This window comes from Typopeltis vanoorti, chromosome 6 (assembly GCF_054136105.1).
Source record: "Typopeltis vanoorti isolate ZY-2024b chromosome 6, IOZ_Tvanoo_1.0, whole genome shotgun sequence".
NCBI lineage: Eukaryota > Metazoa > Arthropoda > Arachnida > Uropygi > Thelyphonidae > Typopeltis > Typopeltis vanoorti.
In genome coordinates, this window is record NC_143554.1 from 5,933,238 (window position 1) to 5,952,196 (window position 18,959).

Sequence of the window (18,959 nt, forward strand, 5' to 3'; positions counted from 1 at the left end):
AATATGCATTATTTCTTCTGTATTCGAAGAGGAAGAAATATTAAAACTACTCAAATCTCTTTTGATAAAAGAATTCTTATATCCATTAGATAAAAAAAGTGGAAATAATATATTGAAAATAAAGGAAGGATGTATATAAAATTTGGATGTACAGTATGGATAAAGGATTAAACTAAATTTATTATAGTCTAAGAAACAAAGACATAAGGAAACAACTAAAACAAGAAATAACAATCCTTTCTTTCCATTTTTGAAAATTATGGAGATAACTACTGTGTTTGAATAAAAACTTTAGTTTAATATAATAAAATCAAAGAATATAAAATAAATATAACTAAGAAATAACAATAATACACAAAATCCAAGAAAGAAGACCAGAATGGACACAGAAAGATTACCAAGTAAAGTCCTGTATACAATGATGGAAGGTAAAACATCCAAAGGACGGCCCAGAATTTGATGAATAGACAAAATAAAAGCGGATCTGAAAACTAAATCACAACAAGTGACACAACAAAACTGTTCGGACTCTCTAGGGACAGACAGAAATAACTAAAGAGTTCATTCTCATAATCATCCACATAATGATAGAAGAATGAGAAGAAGATGATTAAAATTCTCCTGAAGGACTACCAAGTCATCGCTATTACTGAAAACTCTTCAAACTTTACATCTCTCTCTCTGCAACCTACTGATATCATTGACAAAGGTCAAAATGCAAAGGTACCAGTACTGAAGCCTCCACTTAGGGTTTTCCTTTAACTTGATAATGATCTCATGTAGACAGCTATCTGATATCTATCAGATAATTTCCAATCTATCAACTACTAACCTGATATCTAATCCCATGTATTGCAATGTAAATATTGATTTGAAGGAAGGCCCCAAGTCGAGGCTTCAGTACTGGTGTCTTTGCAGTTACAGGGATTGAATGTGAAGGGTTTAGTATTTTCAGGGAAGGTAGAGAAGATAGGATGGAGGAAGAGTACTGCTGATGATAGCGGATGAATTGCAGCCAAACAGAATAGGAGTCAGGCAGGAGGGCCAGTGTTCATTTGAAGCAAACTGGCATGAGATTAAGGCCACGAAGACAATATATACAGTTGGTTTTTGCTATAGGCCAGGGAGTTCCACAGATGATCTGGAAGACATGCATCGCCAAATTAGTACAATGAATACAGGTCAAGTGATTATTATGGCGATTTCAACTATGGAGATATAGACTGGAAGGAAGAAAGATCCCATGACAGGAAGGAAATAGATTTTATACACCTGCTAAGAAATAATTACTTAAGGCAGCATGTAAAGGAGGGGACTAGTGGTGGGAGAGTATTGGACCTGGTCATAGGATCAGAAGAGCTATCCATAACCAAGGTGACAATATTACCTCCAATTGGTGAAAGTGACCATGAGGTATTGACTTGGGAAATTGTAAAACATGTGGAATATTCTATAAAGAAGGGGCAGTGGTTAAATTCAGCCGGGGCCCATCCCTAGAACTTTTTATGCACCGGGCCTCTGAACCTGGAACATTTTTCTGTTGTGTGCCTTTTCTCCCTTTACAGTAATTAAGCCTAACGTGAAACAGACAGCAATGGCAAGTTATTAAGATGAGCATATGATTGGTGCAGTATTAACAAAAGATCACGTGATGGAAAGATAAAAGCATGCTGACAATTGAGTTGAAATGCTAACGCTCTTCAACCGAATTCCAATAATAAGTGAAACTGCCATAACAACATTCACTATATATATATATATTTCTTAGTTTTAACAGGTTCTGTTGAATTTTATTGCTGCTTTGCGGCGAGTGAACTCGCACACATCTAATTAATAACAATAGTTTTTAGTTACATACTGTGTTTGCCAGTACAGCATATTGAGTCTATACAGCATAGTTTCTGTATGAGGGGACATGCGATTCATTCATTAGTGTCATTTTTATTCCAGTTGTCTCTAATTGCACTATTTGTTGAGAAATATATTACACAGAATGCTTGTATTTCATTCACTGACATAATAAAAGTACACTCAGGTCTCTTTTTATGCAGATTTGAAGTTATGCAGTACACTACGCCCTCAGATACGAGACCTTTCGACACTTCTGCACGTGTCAACAGAAGGAGAATCCATTCCGATAATAGAGTAATCCAGCGTTTCTCAAACTTTTCTTATGACGGAACACTTCACAAATCCTGAAATTTTCATGGAGCACGTTGAAAGTTTATTTTTCACTTGGTTAGAGATCCTATAGGTAGAGATGACCTGCTAATGTGTCTGCCTGGTATCTCCGCTTGGGCCTGGCTCCCACTGAAGAGACCTCAATAAAGGTCGAAACTAGTCTGGGTAGTGGCCCGTCCCTTAATGCATAACATTAGACATATCCGCAAGGAGATGTGTTTTGCATTATAGGAGATACTGAGATAAGGAGTGTTGGTAACTTGCTCCACCTTTGCAATGAGTTGCCCTGGTGTTGTACCACCTTACCCCAGTCCTGAAGATACTTTCAGGCGCAAACTTTGTTTGCTCACACTTGGATAAAGGATTAAACTAATTTTATTATATTTCATGGAACACCTTGGTTATTTTGTAATATATGAATTGATAATTAATTGTTAATTGAGCTGATTTATTATTATTAATTAATAATTGATCATTAATTAATTAAACATAAACATTAAATTAATTTGTGCTGATTTTCATTGACATATCCCATTCTGATCATCAAAAAGTTATATTATTATTATAAATTGAATCACAAACACCTTCAATAAGAGATTTCTTAACACCAAAATTAAGCTAAGTCCCTTGTCTCTTATTCATATTAAAATTTAAATCTGTAGGTCTATTACTTTTAAAAAATCATGGCACTACGGTTTCGAAACAACCATGTGGATAATGCCTTAAGTGACGGTGATATTATTGGATATCGATTAACTTTAGATATCGTCAAAGATCCAGAAAATGATAGTGAAGCGGAAGAAAAACCTCTCCCCCTCACTGCAAATATAATTCGAGAAGGTCTCGAACTGTGCAATAAATTGGAAAATCATTTTCTTGTTAATGACACAAATTCTTTACGAGCCTTTAAATTACAACGTGAGCTGAAGAACTGTATGTCTGGATATCATGAGCTGTATAAAAAATTAGTGAAATTATCATCGCAAAGTTTAATCACTGATTACATTATCAGAAGAAAAAAAATCAGCACAGAACGAGAGTGAAGCTAATTCTGTTTGTGAAGAAACCCATTGCCTTTACCATACAGATCTGATGCGTTGACTATCTCTTCTGGTGATGAAAGTGATTCTAGTTTGCAAACGTTGCCGAATATTGTCTGATAACAATGACAATTCTGATGACAAAAAAAAAAATGTTACTTTTCAATAAAATTAAATGAATAAAGCGTTAAAACAAACTTAGGCATTCTTATTTTCCTGAATTTTCATAAATTTTTTTATGTGATTTTAGGTTTATTTTAATTCATTGCTTCGGTTTTATGGGGTTTTAGAAAATTATGGAACGTATCCCTAATTTTTCAATGTAAGTTAGGCCTTTTTTGTGCGATTTTTTATATGCAGTTTTCTGTTGAACATATCTACCACATAAAAAGAGACCCAACTGTACCTGTTTTTCTTGCCTCTGCAGTATAGTGGTTATTGGAGAAGGTGTGATGTTTACTGCGGGTGCAAGTTACTATCGCTCCGACATGAACGTGTTTAAGTTTTTTTCATGTGCTAATAATTTCTTTTTTTCAAAAAGTAAAATCAGGGATGCGAGTTATATACGAGGCCGAGTTATATTTGAGTAAGTATGGTATTTTGACTATGGATAAGTACATTGGTACCGTCCTTACACGGAAAAATAGCTCAGATGACAGTGATAATACAAAACAAGTTTGTAATGAGTTTGTGCATAGTTTCTGAAGAGAAAGAAGTCTGTAATGAATCCACAGAAACAAAGAATTCCCATCAGTTGCAATGCAATAATATTAATATGCTTAACAAAAGGAAAGATTTGCTGACTTGCTGGACACTCGAGATGAGCAGTGGATTGCATTCAAAGGTAAATACAATTGATTATTTTTGTATTAGGAACATTTTTCTGTTTTGTGACTTTTCTCCCTTTACGGTAATTATGCCTACATTATTGTGTTATTTTTCAACAATTGTTTAGAGTTTTGAATGTGTATATAAAGTCAATATCAACAGTCACCTGATTACGAACGCACGATGAAAGGGATGGGGAGGTTTGGAACCTCCCCGGATAGCATCCAAAAGTAAATACAATTGGTTATTTTGTATAGGGCCCTGGAACTTATTTGTTTAGAATTTAACCACTGAGAAGGGGTATTTGTGGAACTATAAGGTAGATGATTATGATATGCTTAAGAAAAAAGCTTAAATCTGTACCGTGGCATAAAACACTGCAGGGTAAGGATGTTAGTAATGCATGGGATATAGTTAAGGGTCATCTAGTGGAAACAGAATTAAATTCTATACCTAGGATAAGGAGGGTTAATCGGGCAGGAGTTAGATGGATGAGTAATATCATTAAGCATAAACTGCAGAAAAGGGAAATGCTATGGAGGGTATATAAAGAGAAAGATTACCAGCATGGCAAGGAATACAAAATCACATTATGAGATGAGCAGATCTAGATGAGCAGGCCAAAGGAAATCCAAACAGTTCTTTTATGTGGCAAGTAAGAGGAAGAATGACTATGGAAGATTAACCTTAATGAGTAATGATGGTCACGAGGAGACGGAAGCAGATAAAATAGTTGAGTGACTGATTGACCACTTTGCAAGGATATATCATCCTAATAAAGTTACTGCTTTAACCTATGTGACAGATACTAATGTAGGAACAGAGGTAGACGAATTGGAGATTCTTAGGATATTGCAGAATCTCAATGTAAATAAAGCTGTGGGATTACATAAGATATCAGATAGGGTTTTCAAGAATGTGCAAGGGAACTGGCAATGCCTTTGTTTGACAAGTCTCAGGTCTGGTAGAGTTCCAAGGGAGTGAAAAGAGAGCAAAATAATTCCTTTGCATAAGGGAGGTTCTAAGACTACAGTAGCAAAATATAGACGAATCAGTATTTCAGGCATGGTGGTAAAAGTACATGAAAAATTGGTAAAAACAAGAATTCAAGAATGGGTAGATAAAAATATGATATTGTATGAGGGTCAACATGGCTTTGTGAAAGGTCAGTCATGCCTTAGTAATCTACTAACTTTTCATAATAGAGTAATGGCTGAGTTGTATAAAAGAAATGGCCACACGATTATTCTGTTGTAGTTTGCAAAGGCATTTGACAGAATACATGGAACTCTTATGCAAATCAGAACAAATGGGGATGGATATGACACTGGTTAAGTGGATAAGAGGGTGGCTGCTGAACAGATATCAAAAAGTGGTATATGGAAGAGCAGAATTAATATAGGAAATAAGCTGAAAGGAAAGATTCAGTTGCTTGCTAATGATCAAGGCAATGTGGGCCCAACTTTTCCAAAATCTTTACCACCACTCCAGAGACATTGACAGGTTGGATACATCAGTTTTTATGCCACCCTTGTGCAACAGGACTACAAACTGTTAATTTAAACCATACATTCTTTCCACTCCTATGTAATATTTCCTGTTCTGAGACTCAAATTATATATCCTGGTAAAAGGAATAGCCAATTCACCTTAACTCTTTTAACATCCCAGCTGATATTCCATCCGTTCCTATTGCACTCTTTTACCTTGAATTCCTTCAGTTACATGCCGCTTGAGGAAGTTATCACACAACATCACAATAAATTCTGTGTCATTCTTCATGTGAGATATCACAACACCTAATCAATATTCACATAATTGAAGTGCCCTATTATTACTCGTTTCTCATCCATCATCTTTATTTGGTAATGCATTTCTTTGTCACCAAGAACTGGTCCACTAGGTTTGTAACAACACCCCACTATGTATTTAAGTTAAGTTTGGGTTGTGTTTAGGATTATCAAATATATTTTTTTATATCAGATTATAAAAATAAATAAATATTACATAATGAACAAGATTAGAAGTGCTCAAAGAGTTTATCATTGAAAATTACTGGAGAATCCAACAATGATTAAAGGGCACATTAAGGCAGAACGTGGAGAAATGTATAAATTAAAAATAAGAAACATGAAAACATGAAACTGTTGCTGACCTGCTGCACTAAGAAAGACTGCTTTCTATCAGAACCACTGAAAATGCTGATGTTGCAGCTGCTGCTCTGACACAATGTCCACAGATGAGTGCAAAATGCTCAAGGACTAACTTGGGAATATCTTGTAGCTATTTAAAATGAATAATGGATAACTGTTAATTTAAAGCTAATACAGAGGTCATCCCTGGAAACTGTATAAAGAGGGTGTGAGGGAGAGTGAGAGGCAAGTTTTTTTCGTGCAGAATTGTGAAAATGATTGGAATGCCTTGCCCGAGAGTGTGGTGTCTGCAAGGAGTTTGAGTGTGTTTAAGACACAGTATGATGAGATGTGTGATAAAAGGACCTCCCAGATGAGTCTTTGACTCCATGAGGTCTTGGGGTAATAATAAACTTTGCTTGATCCATTATCTTCTAAAAGATTATGCAGCCTGAATATGCATACAACTTTGCCCTTAAATGGCAAAGTTGTATGCATTACTCCTTAGAAAAAACCCTAATATTACATGTGAACAACTATACCAGCCATGACTAACTGTCTGAGGTGCAAAATCCACTGAATTTTAATTTGAAGATACAGTTATGGGAGGAAATTACTATCACATGTTGTACCTTTACCTTTCACAATGTTAAAAAGTCAATAAGACTATAACTGGCCAATCTTAATGAAGAATAGATCGTCATCAAATTCTTGATAGGAGCAGTTTCTTTGCATGGTAATAATAATAATATGCAACTTCAGGGAGTTTACAGGTTAATTATGATAATACTACATGAAAAAATTACACCATTACTAATTTCCGATCAACAATTTTCCTCCAAATTAATAGGTTATCTGTCAAAATTCCAATATTATCAAATCATATATTTCTGTCTTTTAAGGCTTTTTACTGTATCAATCTATCTACTTCTTGGTCCTCTGTTTGGTTCTTTTCTCTGCAAACCTGGCAAAGAACGATTGTTTTGCTAATCTCTCCTACCTCGTTCTGTTAATCATACCAAATGAGATTAGGTGGTATGGTTAACAGAGCGAGGGAGGAACCTCTAATAACACATTCCAGAATGCCAACAATGGCAAGTTGTTTCATAATATCCTCATTTTTACTGTGATGCCATCAGTTGACGCCACTAATCTTTCTCAGAACTCTCATTTCAGAAGTCTACAGTCTTCAAGCAAGTGTTTTATTTCAAACATAGCTCTCATATCCATAAGTTTGAACACTGTCTTGTATACAGCTAATTTAGTGTTTTGACTAATTTCTTTCTTATTCCATATAAATTTATTAAACGGACACTTCTTACTATACCAAATAGATAATGAATAACAGTAAAGATAATGTGTACCCATGTTGCACACCTGATTTTACTTCAAACCATCTTCCTGTACCTCCTTCAAGTCTAACTGCTGACTTACAGCTTAAATAGAGACTATGTACTGAATTGACATATTGTCCCATTTACACAATATAACAGTAGTGTTTTGAAGAGTTTCCCTCTTGACACTTTGTTATATATGCCTTTTCAGGATCCTTGTTTATTCCTAAGATTTCTCGACTATTTGTCATCATCATCATCAAATTCCTGCCATGTAATCTCAAGGGGTGTACAGGATATGATAGTACTACATGAAAAATTTACATCATTACTAACTTCCTATCTACAATTTTCCTCCAGATCAGTCTGTTACTTGTCAAGACTCCAATATTATCAGATCTTATATTTCTATCGTCTAAGGCACATTGTATCGTATCAATCCACCTATATCTTGGTGTTCCTCTGGGTCATTTTCCTGCCAACCTGACAGAGAACACTTGTTTTGCTAATCTTTCCTCGCCTATTCTGCTTAAGTGACCATACCACCTGAGATTAGCTCTGCTAACACATTCCTGGATGCAGACAATATCAAGTTCTTTCCTAATATTCTCGTTTTTAATATGATATTGCCATTGATGCCATCTGTTTATGCCTCTAATTTTTCTCAGAACTCTCATATCTGTGGTCTCTAGTCTTTGGTCAAGTGTTTTACTTCTGACCCAGCTCTCAGATCCATAAGTTAAAATTGGTTTGAACACTGTCTTGTATACAGCTAATTTAGTGTTCTGACTAATTTCTCTCTTATTCCATATGAATTTATTCAATTGACTTCTTACTAAACCAGCTTTATTGATTCTGGTGTCTATTTCCATATTTAATTTACCATCTTCACTAAAAATCGTGCAGAAGTAGCTGAAATGTTTTACTTGTTCCACAGGATTTCCATTCACAACGCAGCTGACATTTTCAATGATTCTGCCTATTTTCATTGTCTTTGTCTTTTTATTGCTGACCTTCATACCATATCTATTACAACAGTTATTCAATTTAGTCAAGGAATCTTGCAGACTCGTAGCGGATTTATTGATAAGTATAATGTCGGCTACATAAAGCAAAGAGCTGAATTAACATCTCCAATTTTGATATCATGTTTAATACCACTTTCCTTCATAATGTGATCCATATAGATAATGAATAACAGAGGGGATAATTTACATACTTGTCTGACACCAGAGTTAACATTAAAACCATCTTCCTGTACTTCCTTCAATTCTAACTGCTGACTTATAACTCAAATAAAGACTAAGTATTGCTTGATATAATGCCCCCACTGACACCATATAACTGTCGCGTATTGAATAGCTTCTCCCTTGGCACCTTGATATGTGCCTTTTCCAAATCGACAAAACTAAAATACAGATCTCTGTTATATTCCCATGCTTTCTCAACTATTTGTCGTAAAGTGAAGATCTGATCCTGATAGCCTCTATTTGGCTTGAATCCAGCTTGTTCTTCACCAAGCTTTTCTTCCACAATTCTTCTCAACCGTTTCCCAAGTATACTTGCATAGATCTTGCCAGGAACACTCAGTAGGGAAATACCTCTGTAATTCTCAAATTCAGTTTTATTGCCCTTTTTATATATGGGTACTATTAGAGCTCTACTCCAATCATCGGGAATTCGTCCCTCTGTCCAGGCTTCCTGAACTATGCAGTGCAACCACTGCAACACTTTTATACCACCATACTTCACATTTCTGGTCAAATATCATCTACTCCTGTTGCCTTTCCACATTTTAAGCCTTTGATGGCTTTTTCTACTTCAAGTATGGATATCTATTCCTGACTGTATGCCTGTTGAGTGTTTTTGACCACTGTGCTATCACTGCTTATTTCATTTAGCAATTTCTCGAAGTAATTATTTCATACTTCAAGGATATCTTTCTCTTCCATTTTCATGTCACCTTTTTCATCTCTAATTCCTTTTAGAGTACTCTTTCCTCCATTTCTAAGCTTCTTCAACAACCTCCAGAATATTTTGCCACCTTCTTGATATTTATTTTCTATGTTCTTGCCAAAGTCTTCCCATGACTTTTGTTTAGCTAGTTTTACAGTGTTTAGCTTTCTTGCATTTCTCTCTGTATTTTCTAAAAGCACAAGCTGACTTATTTGCCAGGAACTTTTGATATGCTTTCTTCTTTTCCTTCACTGCCTCTTTAACTTCCTGTGTCTAGCATGGAGTTCTGATTTTTCTATCCTTGCAGACAACCTTACCACATGCCTTTCTGGCTGAATCAATCAGGGTTTGTTCAGGGCTTGCCACTGAATCTGCAAGGTATGGTTCCTCTTCTCAAACTCTTTCATTTTTTCTTCAATAATCTTTGTGTATTTTAGTCTACAGTTCACATCTGAGAGCTGCTCAACTTTTATTCGCTTTAAAACTCTGTTACATGTTATTCTTTTCAATCTGAAATTTAATTTTATCCTGCTCAAGACTAAATAGTGATTACTTCCTATTTCAAATTCTTTGTATACTCATGTCTCCTCAAATAATGGGAAAACATTGATCTCATATGGAGGTAGCAGGGTTTTTTCTCCCGGAAACTCGGGTTTTTCATCCCGCATACAGACAAATCGGCCCTTCGGAACACACGCAATTTACAGACAAAACATACTAAGTTGTAGTAGTGGTGGAGGTGGGGGGTAGATGGCGTTGATGGAGATGATTCGTAGTAGTGGTTCGGTGTAGTGGTTGAGACAGTTGTAGGTGTCCTCCCGCGATGAGTCTTCGGACTCCTTGGAGGTGTCAGGAATAATTAATAATTGCTATCAACTATAACATAGTCAATGAGACTTTTCTTATTTCTTGCATCTTCTCTCCATGTGAATTTGTGTACATATTTATGTTGAAATGTGGTGTTAGTAATAACTAGTCTATGTCCTGAACAGAAATCCAACAGGTATTTGCCATTATTATTAGCTTTGCTCTTTTCTCCAAATTTTCCCAAAACATTTCTATATGTCTGGTAATCATTTCCTACTCTGCTATTTAGATCTCCAAAAAAGAACTTTTCCTTTTTCATTGTGTCAGCTGCCATTTCTTCCTTGGTAGAACCTTCTGTGAGACCATAAGTACAAATAAGTCTCATTGTCCAGTTTCCCATTCTGATATTTGCCCACATCACTCCACTTGATATTGTCTGCCATTCAAGAAGATTATCCTCATATTTATTATTACACCCTCCATGAAGTCAACAGACTCATTGTTTACAGACTCATCATTTAGTGTTGATTACTATGACTACTCCCTCTTTTCCCTGATTGTTATTGCCAAAATACACAATTTGTATTTGTCACTTAGAAGGATCTCAACTATTTCTGTCTTCTTTGTTTCAGTCATGCCTATTATGTTGATCTGGTACTTATCTAATTCTTCTGCTAGCTCCATTTCTTTTTCATTGATGTTTCTTATGTTGATATTACCAATATTAAACTCTGTTGATGATGAGTTGGGATTTGTTCCAGTAGCTGACTTTTCACTGTTCACCCTGGTTCTTTGTCAAAAGAATGGGGTCCTTGTTTTAACCAGGTGATGCTCCAGCTGGCATGAAATTCTGTCATGCTGTATCATCATTTTACATTTTGGTTTAAGCCAATAAGAATAAAATTTTGTCTACTAAATTCCAAATTGCCAGCCCATCCTTGTTCATTCAGCATCCAGGTAGATACCTAAAAAAGGTGCATCATGAAAAGGTGAGAATTAGACATTAGATCAGAAGCTCCAGTTGGTTCTCTGAATTCCTTAAAAGGCTACATGGAGGTCTCCTCTCAGCTGTGTAGCTTTCACCCTTCAGTACCATAGAATAGAACAATCACTGCTGGGTCTGGCTCCCACTGAAGAGACCTCAATAAAGATCAAAACTGGTATGGGTAGTGACCCTTCCCATAATGCATAGCATTATACATGTCTGCAAGGAGATGTGCTTTGCAATATGGGATACTAAGGCAAGTGATGTGAAGTCATACTACCTTTACCAAAAGTTGCCCCAGTTCTGAAAATACTTCAGGCGCAGACTTTGTTTGCTTACACTTGGATAAAGGATTAAACCAAGTATATAATTTCTTGGTATTTTTAATTTATAGAATAGAACAATGTTGCCAAAGTATGTAACTTACTTGAAGCTTTACTAGGAGATTGAAATGGTTGACAGGGCACAATCTTGGGGCAATTCATTCTTACCCATTGATCTGCATGGATTTCTGTGTCTAGGGAATGCTGAAGTAGACAGTTTTAGAAATAAGAAGAATCCTATCTTAATTTGATAAAATCAATGCAAACAAATAATTGTGTTAGAGAATATGCTATCAGTAATAGAAAATGGAAAAATATGTTGAGGTACAAGAATCTTCTGTAAGGTAATCAATTTCAAGTGGAATTTTAATTGCAAGTTTTTGTTCAATATATTTTTTGTTTGATAAATTTCATGTAATTTTCAAAATAGATTTAGTGTTAACTGTTGGGTGTCTTCGGGCCACCCTTACATATTAACAAACTGATGGTTTAATAATTTGCCTATTATAATTTTGAATTTAGAGAAAACACAGAATGAGCTGATGTGTGTGTGTATACACACATACATGCTCTCACTTTCTCACCACAATACACTATACAGTACACGCGATATTAATAAACAAAATGCTGTGCATCCTTTGTTCTCCAAGATTAATATTAAAATAGCTTTATTACACACACACACACACACACACACGCATGCATCTTTTAAATTTTTATATGTAACATATTATTCTAATATACAAGTGAATTCGTTCTGGTACCAACACTGATGTTTATGTTTCTAATGAGAGCCATATTACTGAATATGTTGTAAAACACAAAGAAGATTAAGCTGTAAGACTGGTATATTATATCTGTTAATCAGATATATTTGTCTGATGGTTTGCATGAAGAAATACCCAGTAATCTCCATATGAGATTACTGGTATTTCTTTTTCTATTGAAAAACCCTTATAAGGGTTCTTTGCATTCTTAAACAAGATTCTAATGCAGATCATTGAAACCAAAGAACATCACTACAGTGATACCTCGGCTAACGAAGATATTTCATTCCAGAATCACATACATTAGCCGAAACGTGATTTCCGTATGTTTCTATAGAAAATCATTTAATTCGTTCTGGATGCTGCCTACTATTTAAAGATAAGTTTTATAAAATAGTAAAAAAGCACACTATAAAAGGGCAAAAACTCACCAAAGGCTGAAATGAACAGCTACCCAATTAGATGAAGGAGAATGGAAAGTAGAATGAAAAACTGACAATCTTTACACTAGTATATACACTTTATTAAACTGAAAATATGTACACAATGTTTTTACTATTCTTCTTCCAAATTTTCAAAGTTTATTCAAGGTAAGTCCCCCTCTTCCTTAGTAGCTAGCTAGTCTCTGTCTCTTTGCTAAAGGAAAAGCCAAACATCTGTCCAAAGTTGATTGAACTTCTCTTTTTTTTCAGAATGTTTTTAAAGTGATTCAGACATTTGTCTTCAACCAAGGCACAAAGTCTGTCTGTTCATTTCAGCTTTGTTGGGATGCCACTTTGTAGCCAAAGACTGAAACTCTTTCCAATAGTGCAGCATTTTTTTAATGTCACCTGTTGGCATTCTTCCCTTTTTATTGCTGTACTCCTCCTCTTTCATAAGCTGAAATTATTTCTTTCTTTTGCTCAATTGTGAGCAACTTTCTGCTTCCCTTGGGTTTGTCGCTGACTTTTTTTGGACCCATTGTCAAGAAAATTTTTTTCACTTTTAAAATTTTTTTCTGAAAAATATAAAAGAAATATGACATATAGCATATTATTTATTTAATTAGATAAGAATAGAATTTACTAATTATAAATTAATCCCCTATAGTAGAATTTAGTCAAGTAAAGAATAACTGCTATCACATTTACCTCTCGCATTCATAACCTCATGGAGCGTGCACCGTACTGACACTGGTATGAGGCGTCTCACTTCTCGCTGTCTCCCCTATGTGATCTGGTCAGCTCATTTCTTTGTCACACACATACAGATGGAAAAGATAAGCTCCTGGAATAGCCCGACCGTTCATGTTAGCACGCACATCCACTAAAACATTCGTTAGCCGAGTCCGAAAAACAGCGAAAAAATCTTCGTTAGCCAAAAAATTCGTTAGCCGAGGTATCACTGTATATTACTAGATGCTGCAGAGGCTTTGCCAACATGTGATATAAATTATTCTAATATGGAGGCAAAAAGACCAACATAAGTAATAACTGGTTTCTAACAGAAGCAAGTTAACACTGAAATTACATGGAACTTGAGAAACCATTTCCACAGCTGCTCTCATACACATTTCCTTTTGGTGAACATCCAAGCAACTCTTTGAAAAGGAGGCTCAAAGTCTAATGCCAAATATATCTGTTGTCATTTACTTCATTTTAAAATAGGTATATTTACTCTGCTTTACTTAACACAAACAAATGTCATGAAGAATAATAAAGCACTGGAGGACAGAGGTGAGCTGTTAGGATGCATATATACAAATTGAAAGAATGTGCTATTCAGTATTGGCTGGATATACAGCTATATTCTCTCTCTTTCTCTTTCTCACACACACAGAGTTGGCTTGGCATTAGGAACATCCACCCTCCGGATTTGGTGTGATAACGCCCTCACATGTGGCTACTATAAATGGGCACACCTATCCTCTGTATGTAATCAGTAAGTGTTTGCCAGTAATGGGGAATCATGGTAATATAAGCCATTTGACCATGGGCAGAAAGTTGGGACCCAGAGAGCAGGTGCAAGTACTGTATTTACTACTTGAATATGCTCGTAACTCACACTTTTTTCTCAAAAATTAAAGTTAAAAAATCATGATGCGAGATATTATATATGCAAGGATTTTCGGAAACTAAAGTTTTTCAGGAAGAAATTAAATTGACATTTATAATTAAATCTGCATATTCATTATAATTTATAATTGCTCACATTATTTATAAAATGAATGCATTTAAATTTTAATTATCAACGTTATTTACGCGATCAGCAGTTCACCTTTATCACGTGATATAATCGATATATTTGAATCTTTTAGCAACAATGCTTCTGTAATTAAATTAATTATTTCTGGTGAAATCATGTCCCAAGCTCTCAAAATCCAGATGCACAACAGTTCTAATGATAGTCTCTTAATCTTAATCCACCTCCATGCAATCCATGATCAAGAAGAAGTCGATGCCCTCATTCCCACATTTCCTCTTCTCCCTCACTCCCACACTTCCATCTTCATGCATATGATTGGTGCAGTATTAACAAATGATCATGCAACTCAACAACAAAGGCAAGCCGACAATTGTTAAGATGCAATGCTGAATCTGTTCAACTGAATTCCAAAATATCTGAAACTACCATAACAACATTCGCTATCTTTTTTTCTTAACGTTTTAAACTTTAAGAGTTTAAAACATTAAGAAAAAGCTTTTTTTCATAAAGTAAAAGCAGGGGTGTAAGTTATACTCAAGGGCGAGTTATAGTCGAGTAAATACAGCATTTCAGAAACACCCGCACGTTGGTTTCTTCCATACTACTGCATCAAGACTGTACTAGGACTGGTTTAACCATCATGAACAGACATCCAGCAGAAGGGTTCATATTGGTCAGACATACATGGTTGATCCTAGAAGTAAGTGTCACGTGTCACAATTGGTATCTCAGCAATGACATGCAAGTCACACAGCAGTACAATAGCTGGGCAGTTCAACCCATTTCTGCGTGGACCATACACCATACCTCGCTTTACCTGGGGTTCTACAGCCGGAGACCAACAAGGGTACCCATGATGAAGGCCAGGCATCGCAAACAATGTCTCACATAGGCCAAGGAACATCAGCAATGGACCCTTGACAGATGGAAGAAGGTCAGCTGGAGTTATGAGTCCAGTTTCCTGCTGTGCCATGCTGATGGCAGAGTTTCACATTTGGCATAAACAGCATGAAGCCCTATCCCATGATTGCAGAGATAGGATTCAGCAGGCCAGTGGAGGTGTTGTTATGGGTAGAATTTCCTGGCACGCCCTATATTCACCGGTTATCATCCCACAAACACTGAACTGGTGAATGCTACAAGGACCTGTTAGCCAACCATCTCCATTCATATCTGAAGGAGGTCTACCTGACCACAGTGCTATCTTTCAATAGGACAATGCACCTTGTAATCAGCCTCATCACATCATGTGGTTGGAGTAACATGACAATGAATTCACCACATTGACTTATCGCCAAAATTCTTCCCGCAACTGTAACCCAATTGAACGTATGGATATGCTAGAACAGGGTGTTAGAACTGCTGATCCTACTCCACGGAATGAGCGTAAACTGATGGAGTTGCTGCAGTGGACATGGGCCGAGTAATGCATAGAGAATGTTCAACATCTTGTGGAATTTCTTCCTAGGCATCTGCAAGCCGTGAATGCACAGAGAGGTGGACTAACATGTTATTAGGTGGGTGTTCTTAATGCAAAGCTAACTGTGTGTGTGTGTGTATGTGTACATATATACATACACATATTTCCATATGCTCTATTTATATATACTACTTGGAAAGAAGTCAATGGACACCCCAATACTGAAATGGAAGTACAGAAAGTCAACTACAAATGCTACCCACAGTGGACACCCCACCACACTCACTGAATGTAAAAAATATCAGCTGACATATTGAATGCAAAGTTCCAGGCATTGATTGGAACATGTATCTGCACAAAACTGCACACCAACATGCAATATGGAAAGAGTGTGTACAGAGGGACAGGGAAGCTGGAAAAGCAGTGTTATAAAGCGATGAATCACTCTACACCCTCTGCCAAGCAGATAGACAGGTATGGGTGTAGGAGATATTTTGGGTTACGCACTCTTACCAGAGTACATAACTATGAAATTTGAAGCTGCAGTGTGATGGTATGGTATTGTCCTGTTTTTCCTGGTTTAGCCTTGCCCTCTGTTTGTGGTACCCCAAACACTGAACTCGAAGAGGTATCTGAACATTCTGGACATTGCAATGCTTCCTACTTTGTGGCATTTGTATGGAACTAACTACTGTCCCTTTCACTTTGTCATAAGGCTGCTGATTTAATTGCATGATGTGTAGACATGAACATCACCACACTTGACTGGAGGCCAGTCAAGTGTGATGACATTCATTCAAGTGTTGAGCCCTGATCTCAAACCTATTGAATATCTGTGGGATGTGTTGGGTGAGGTCAAGGAAGGTCTGTCCCACAACAATCCAGGAGCTCAATACATGTCTACAGGAAGAATACTCCAAAATTCTCATTGATTGCTATCATACGCTTGTAAAAAGAATGCCCCATAGGGCTGCTACAATCATCACTGTGAAAAAACATGTCCTACATCATATTAAGGTGTGTGTGCAATGGCTGTTTGTTCTTCACACTAACAGTGTTCATTGGCTTCTTTCCAATCTTGTCTACAGTAGCTTGTGCTATACAGTATCAGCTGGATATTTATGGTATATACTGTGTATGTATGTGTGTGAGTATATATTATTATTATTATATGGGTATCTTCATGGAGTCAAAGACTCATCGCCACACAATATCTATCATACCTCTTCTCAGTGGTGTAGCTGGGGGGGGACAAAGGGGGCAGCGCTTTGAATTTTTGCAGTTAATTCTAAAATAGTCTCAAGAACTCAGTTCCAAATAGTGTAATACTACTGTGAATTTTCCTCACAACTGCTGTAAGTGTTGGTAGTTGTGAGAGGAGTTTTTCTAAATAAAATTGATTAAGAATTACCTACATCACTATGAAATAGACTTCGCCAATGTCATCAACGATTTTGCTAACAGAAAAGCAAGAAAATGACATTTTAGAATGTTGAAATTAAAGTTTTGCTTCAAAAATAAACATAGTGTTTGTTTTAATTTATTTCCCTGTACATCGTTTTGCCTTTTTATAGTATTTTTGGTGTGTATTGAGAAGGGTGGAAAACTCAGGGACTGTCCCAGGTGGCAAAAGCTCTAGCTACACCACTGCCTCTTCTTCAACTCATTTACAGATGAAGCACTCACAAGTGAATCAGACAAAGCATTCCATTCATTCCCCACTCTCCAAGTGAAAAATCTAATCCTCACACCCTTGTTAACCACACTCTTACTTAATTTCCAGGGATGACCTCTTGTTCTTCCACCACTATCCCACTGCTGAAATATTTTCCCTACATCAATCTTATATATCCAGTATCAGCTGGATATTTATAGTGTGTGTTGTGTGTATCCAGTATCAGTTGATTAGTTACACTATACAGTGTGTGTGTGTGTGTGTGTGTGTATATATATATATATATATATATATAACAAATGGGTTGGAACTTGGATAAAATGTACTATCCAGTATCACTGGATCTGCAATATCCCTAGCTTTTAAAGAAAAGTGCGTACTCTCGGATAAATAATAAATAAACTGATAATTGACAATTTATCAATATCGTTTTGCCGAATTTCGTCACTGTATTGATTTTTTTTAATTAACTGATAGCATATCAGTAATTAACAGCAGAAAAAGAAATGTAGCATATATAGTTTCAACTTTTCATTAAGGGAACTTACATCCTAATTTTGGCATCTGTACATTGTTATTTAAGGTAATCATGGCTTAAACTTTTTTTCTATGGTCTTTCAATAATATGCCTTACAATAATAAGACCCAGTTTCAATTATCACTTTTCAAAGATATTCATATCGTAAAGAAAACTCTCGCAAATCAAAATATCCAGATAACATCGTACAAATTTGCAAGATATTAAGATACCATCTTTGCTCATAAATTATAAAAAAAAAAAAAACAGTATCTCTTCCACACCAAATTTTATCGACTGCAATTTGAAACGACTGCCAAAAGTTGTTTCTAAAACAATGAAATTATCAAAAGTAAACGAATGAACCAGCCCAAGTATTTTTGTTGTTGTTGTCAATGATACTAGACAGAAGCCTATAAATATAAAAGATAACATTCAAGGACCAGCAATCATGAAATGCGAAATAGAGAATGCTATACGAACAAGTAAAACAGGAAAAGCCAGTGGACCAGATGGTGTGCAAACAGAATTTTTAAAATTAATAGAAGATAACATCAAACTTCTTGAAAAACTATTTAATAAAATATATGAAAGTGATGAATTTCCATCAGATTGGCTCAAATCTACATTTATCACTCTCCCAAAGAAACCCAAAGCGAATTCCTGTGGTGACTTCAGACTTATTAGTCTAATGAGCCAAACATTAAAAATATTTTTGAAAGTAATTCAGAATCGCATTTATAGAAAAAGTGAAGAAACTCTAAGTGAAACACAATTCGGCTTTCGGAATGGTTTTGGTACTATAGAGGCC

General features: G+C 35.9%; 1 protein-coding gene across 4 annotated transcripts in view; it reads right to left on the reverse strand.

Moving 5' to 3' along the window:
* LOC150105260 (uncharacterized) overlaps positions 1-18,437 on the reverse strand; it is a 235,239-nt gene extending 216,802 nt beyond the window's left edge. For 3 of the 4 annotated variants that reach the window (XM_090394025.1, XM_090394026.1, XM_090394024.1), the window contains exons 1-2: positions 18,180-18,437; positions 11,690-11,789 (exon numbers count right to left, since the gene is read on the reverse strand). In XM_090394025.1, the coding sequence (XP_090250151.1) occupies positions 11,690-11,747 (58 nt within the window). In that variant the 5' untranslated portion in view covers positions 11,748-11,789; positions 18,180-18,437. The remainder of the gene's footprint in view (positions 1-11,689; positions 11,790-18,179) is intronic. The other variant, XM_090394027.1, reaches the window with a different exon arrangement.
* Positions 18,438-18,959: the final 522 nt, after the last annotated feature.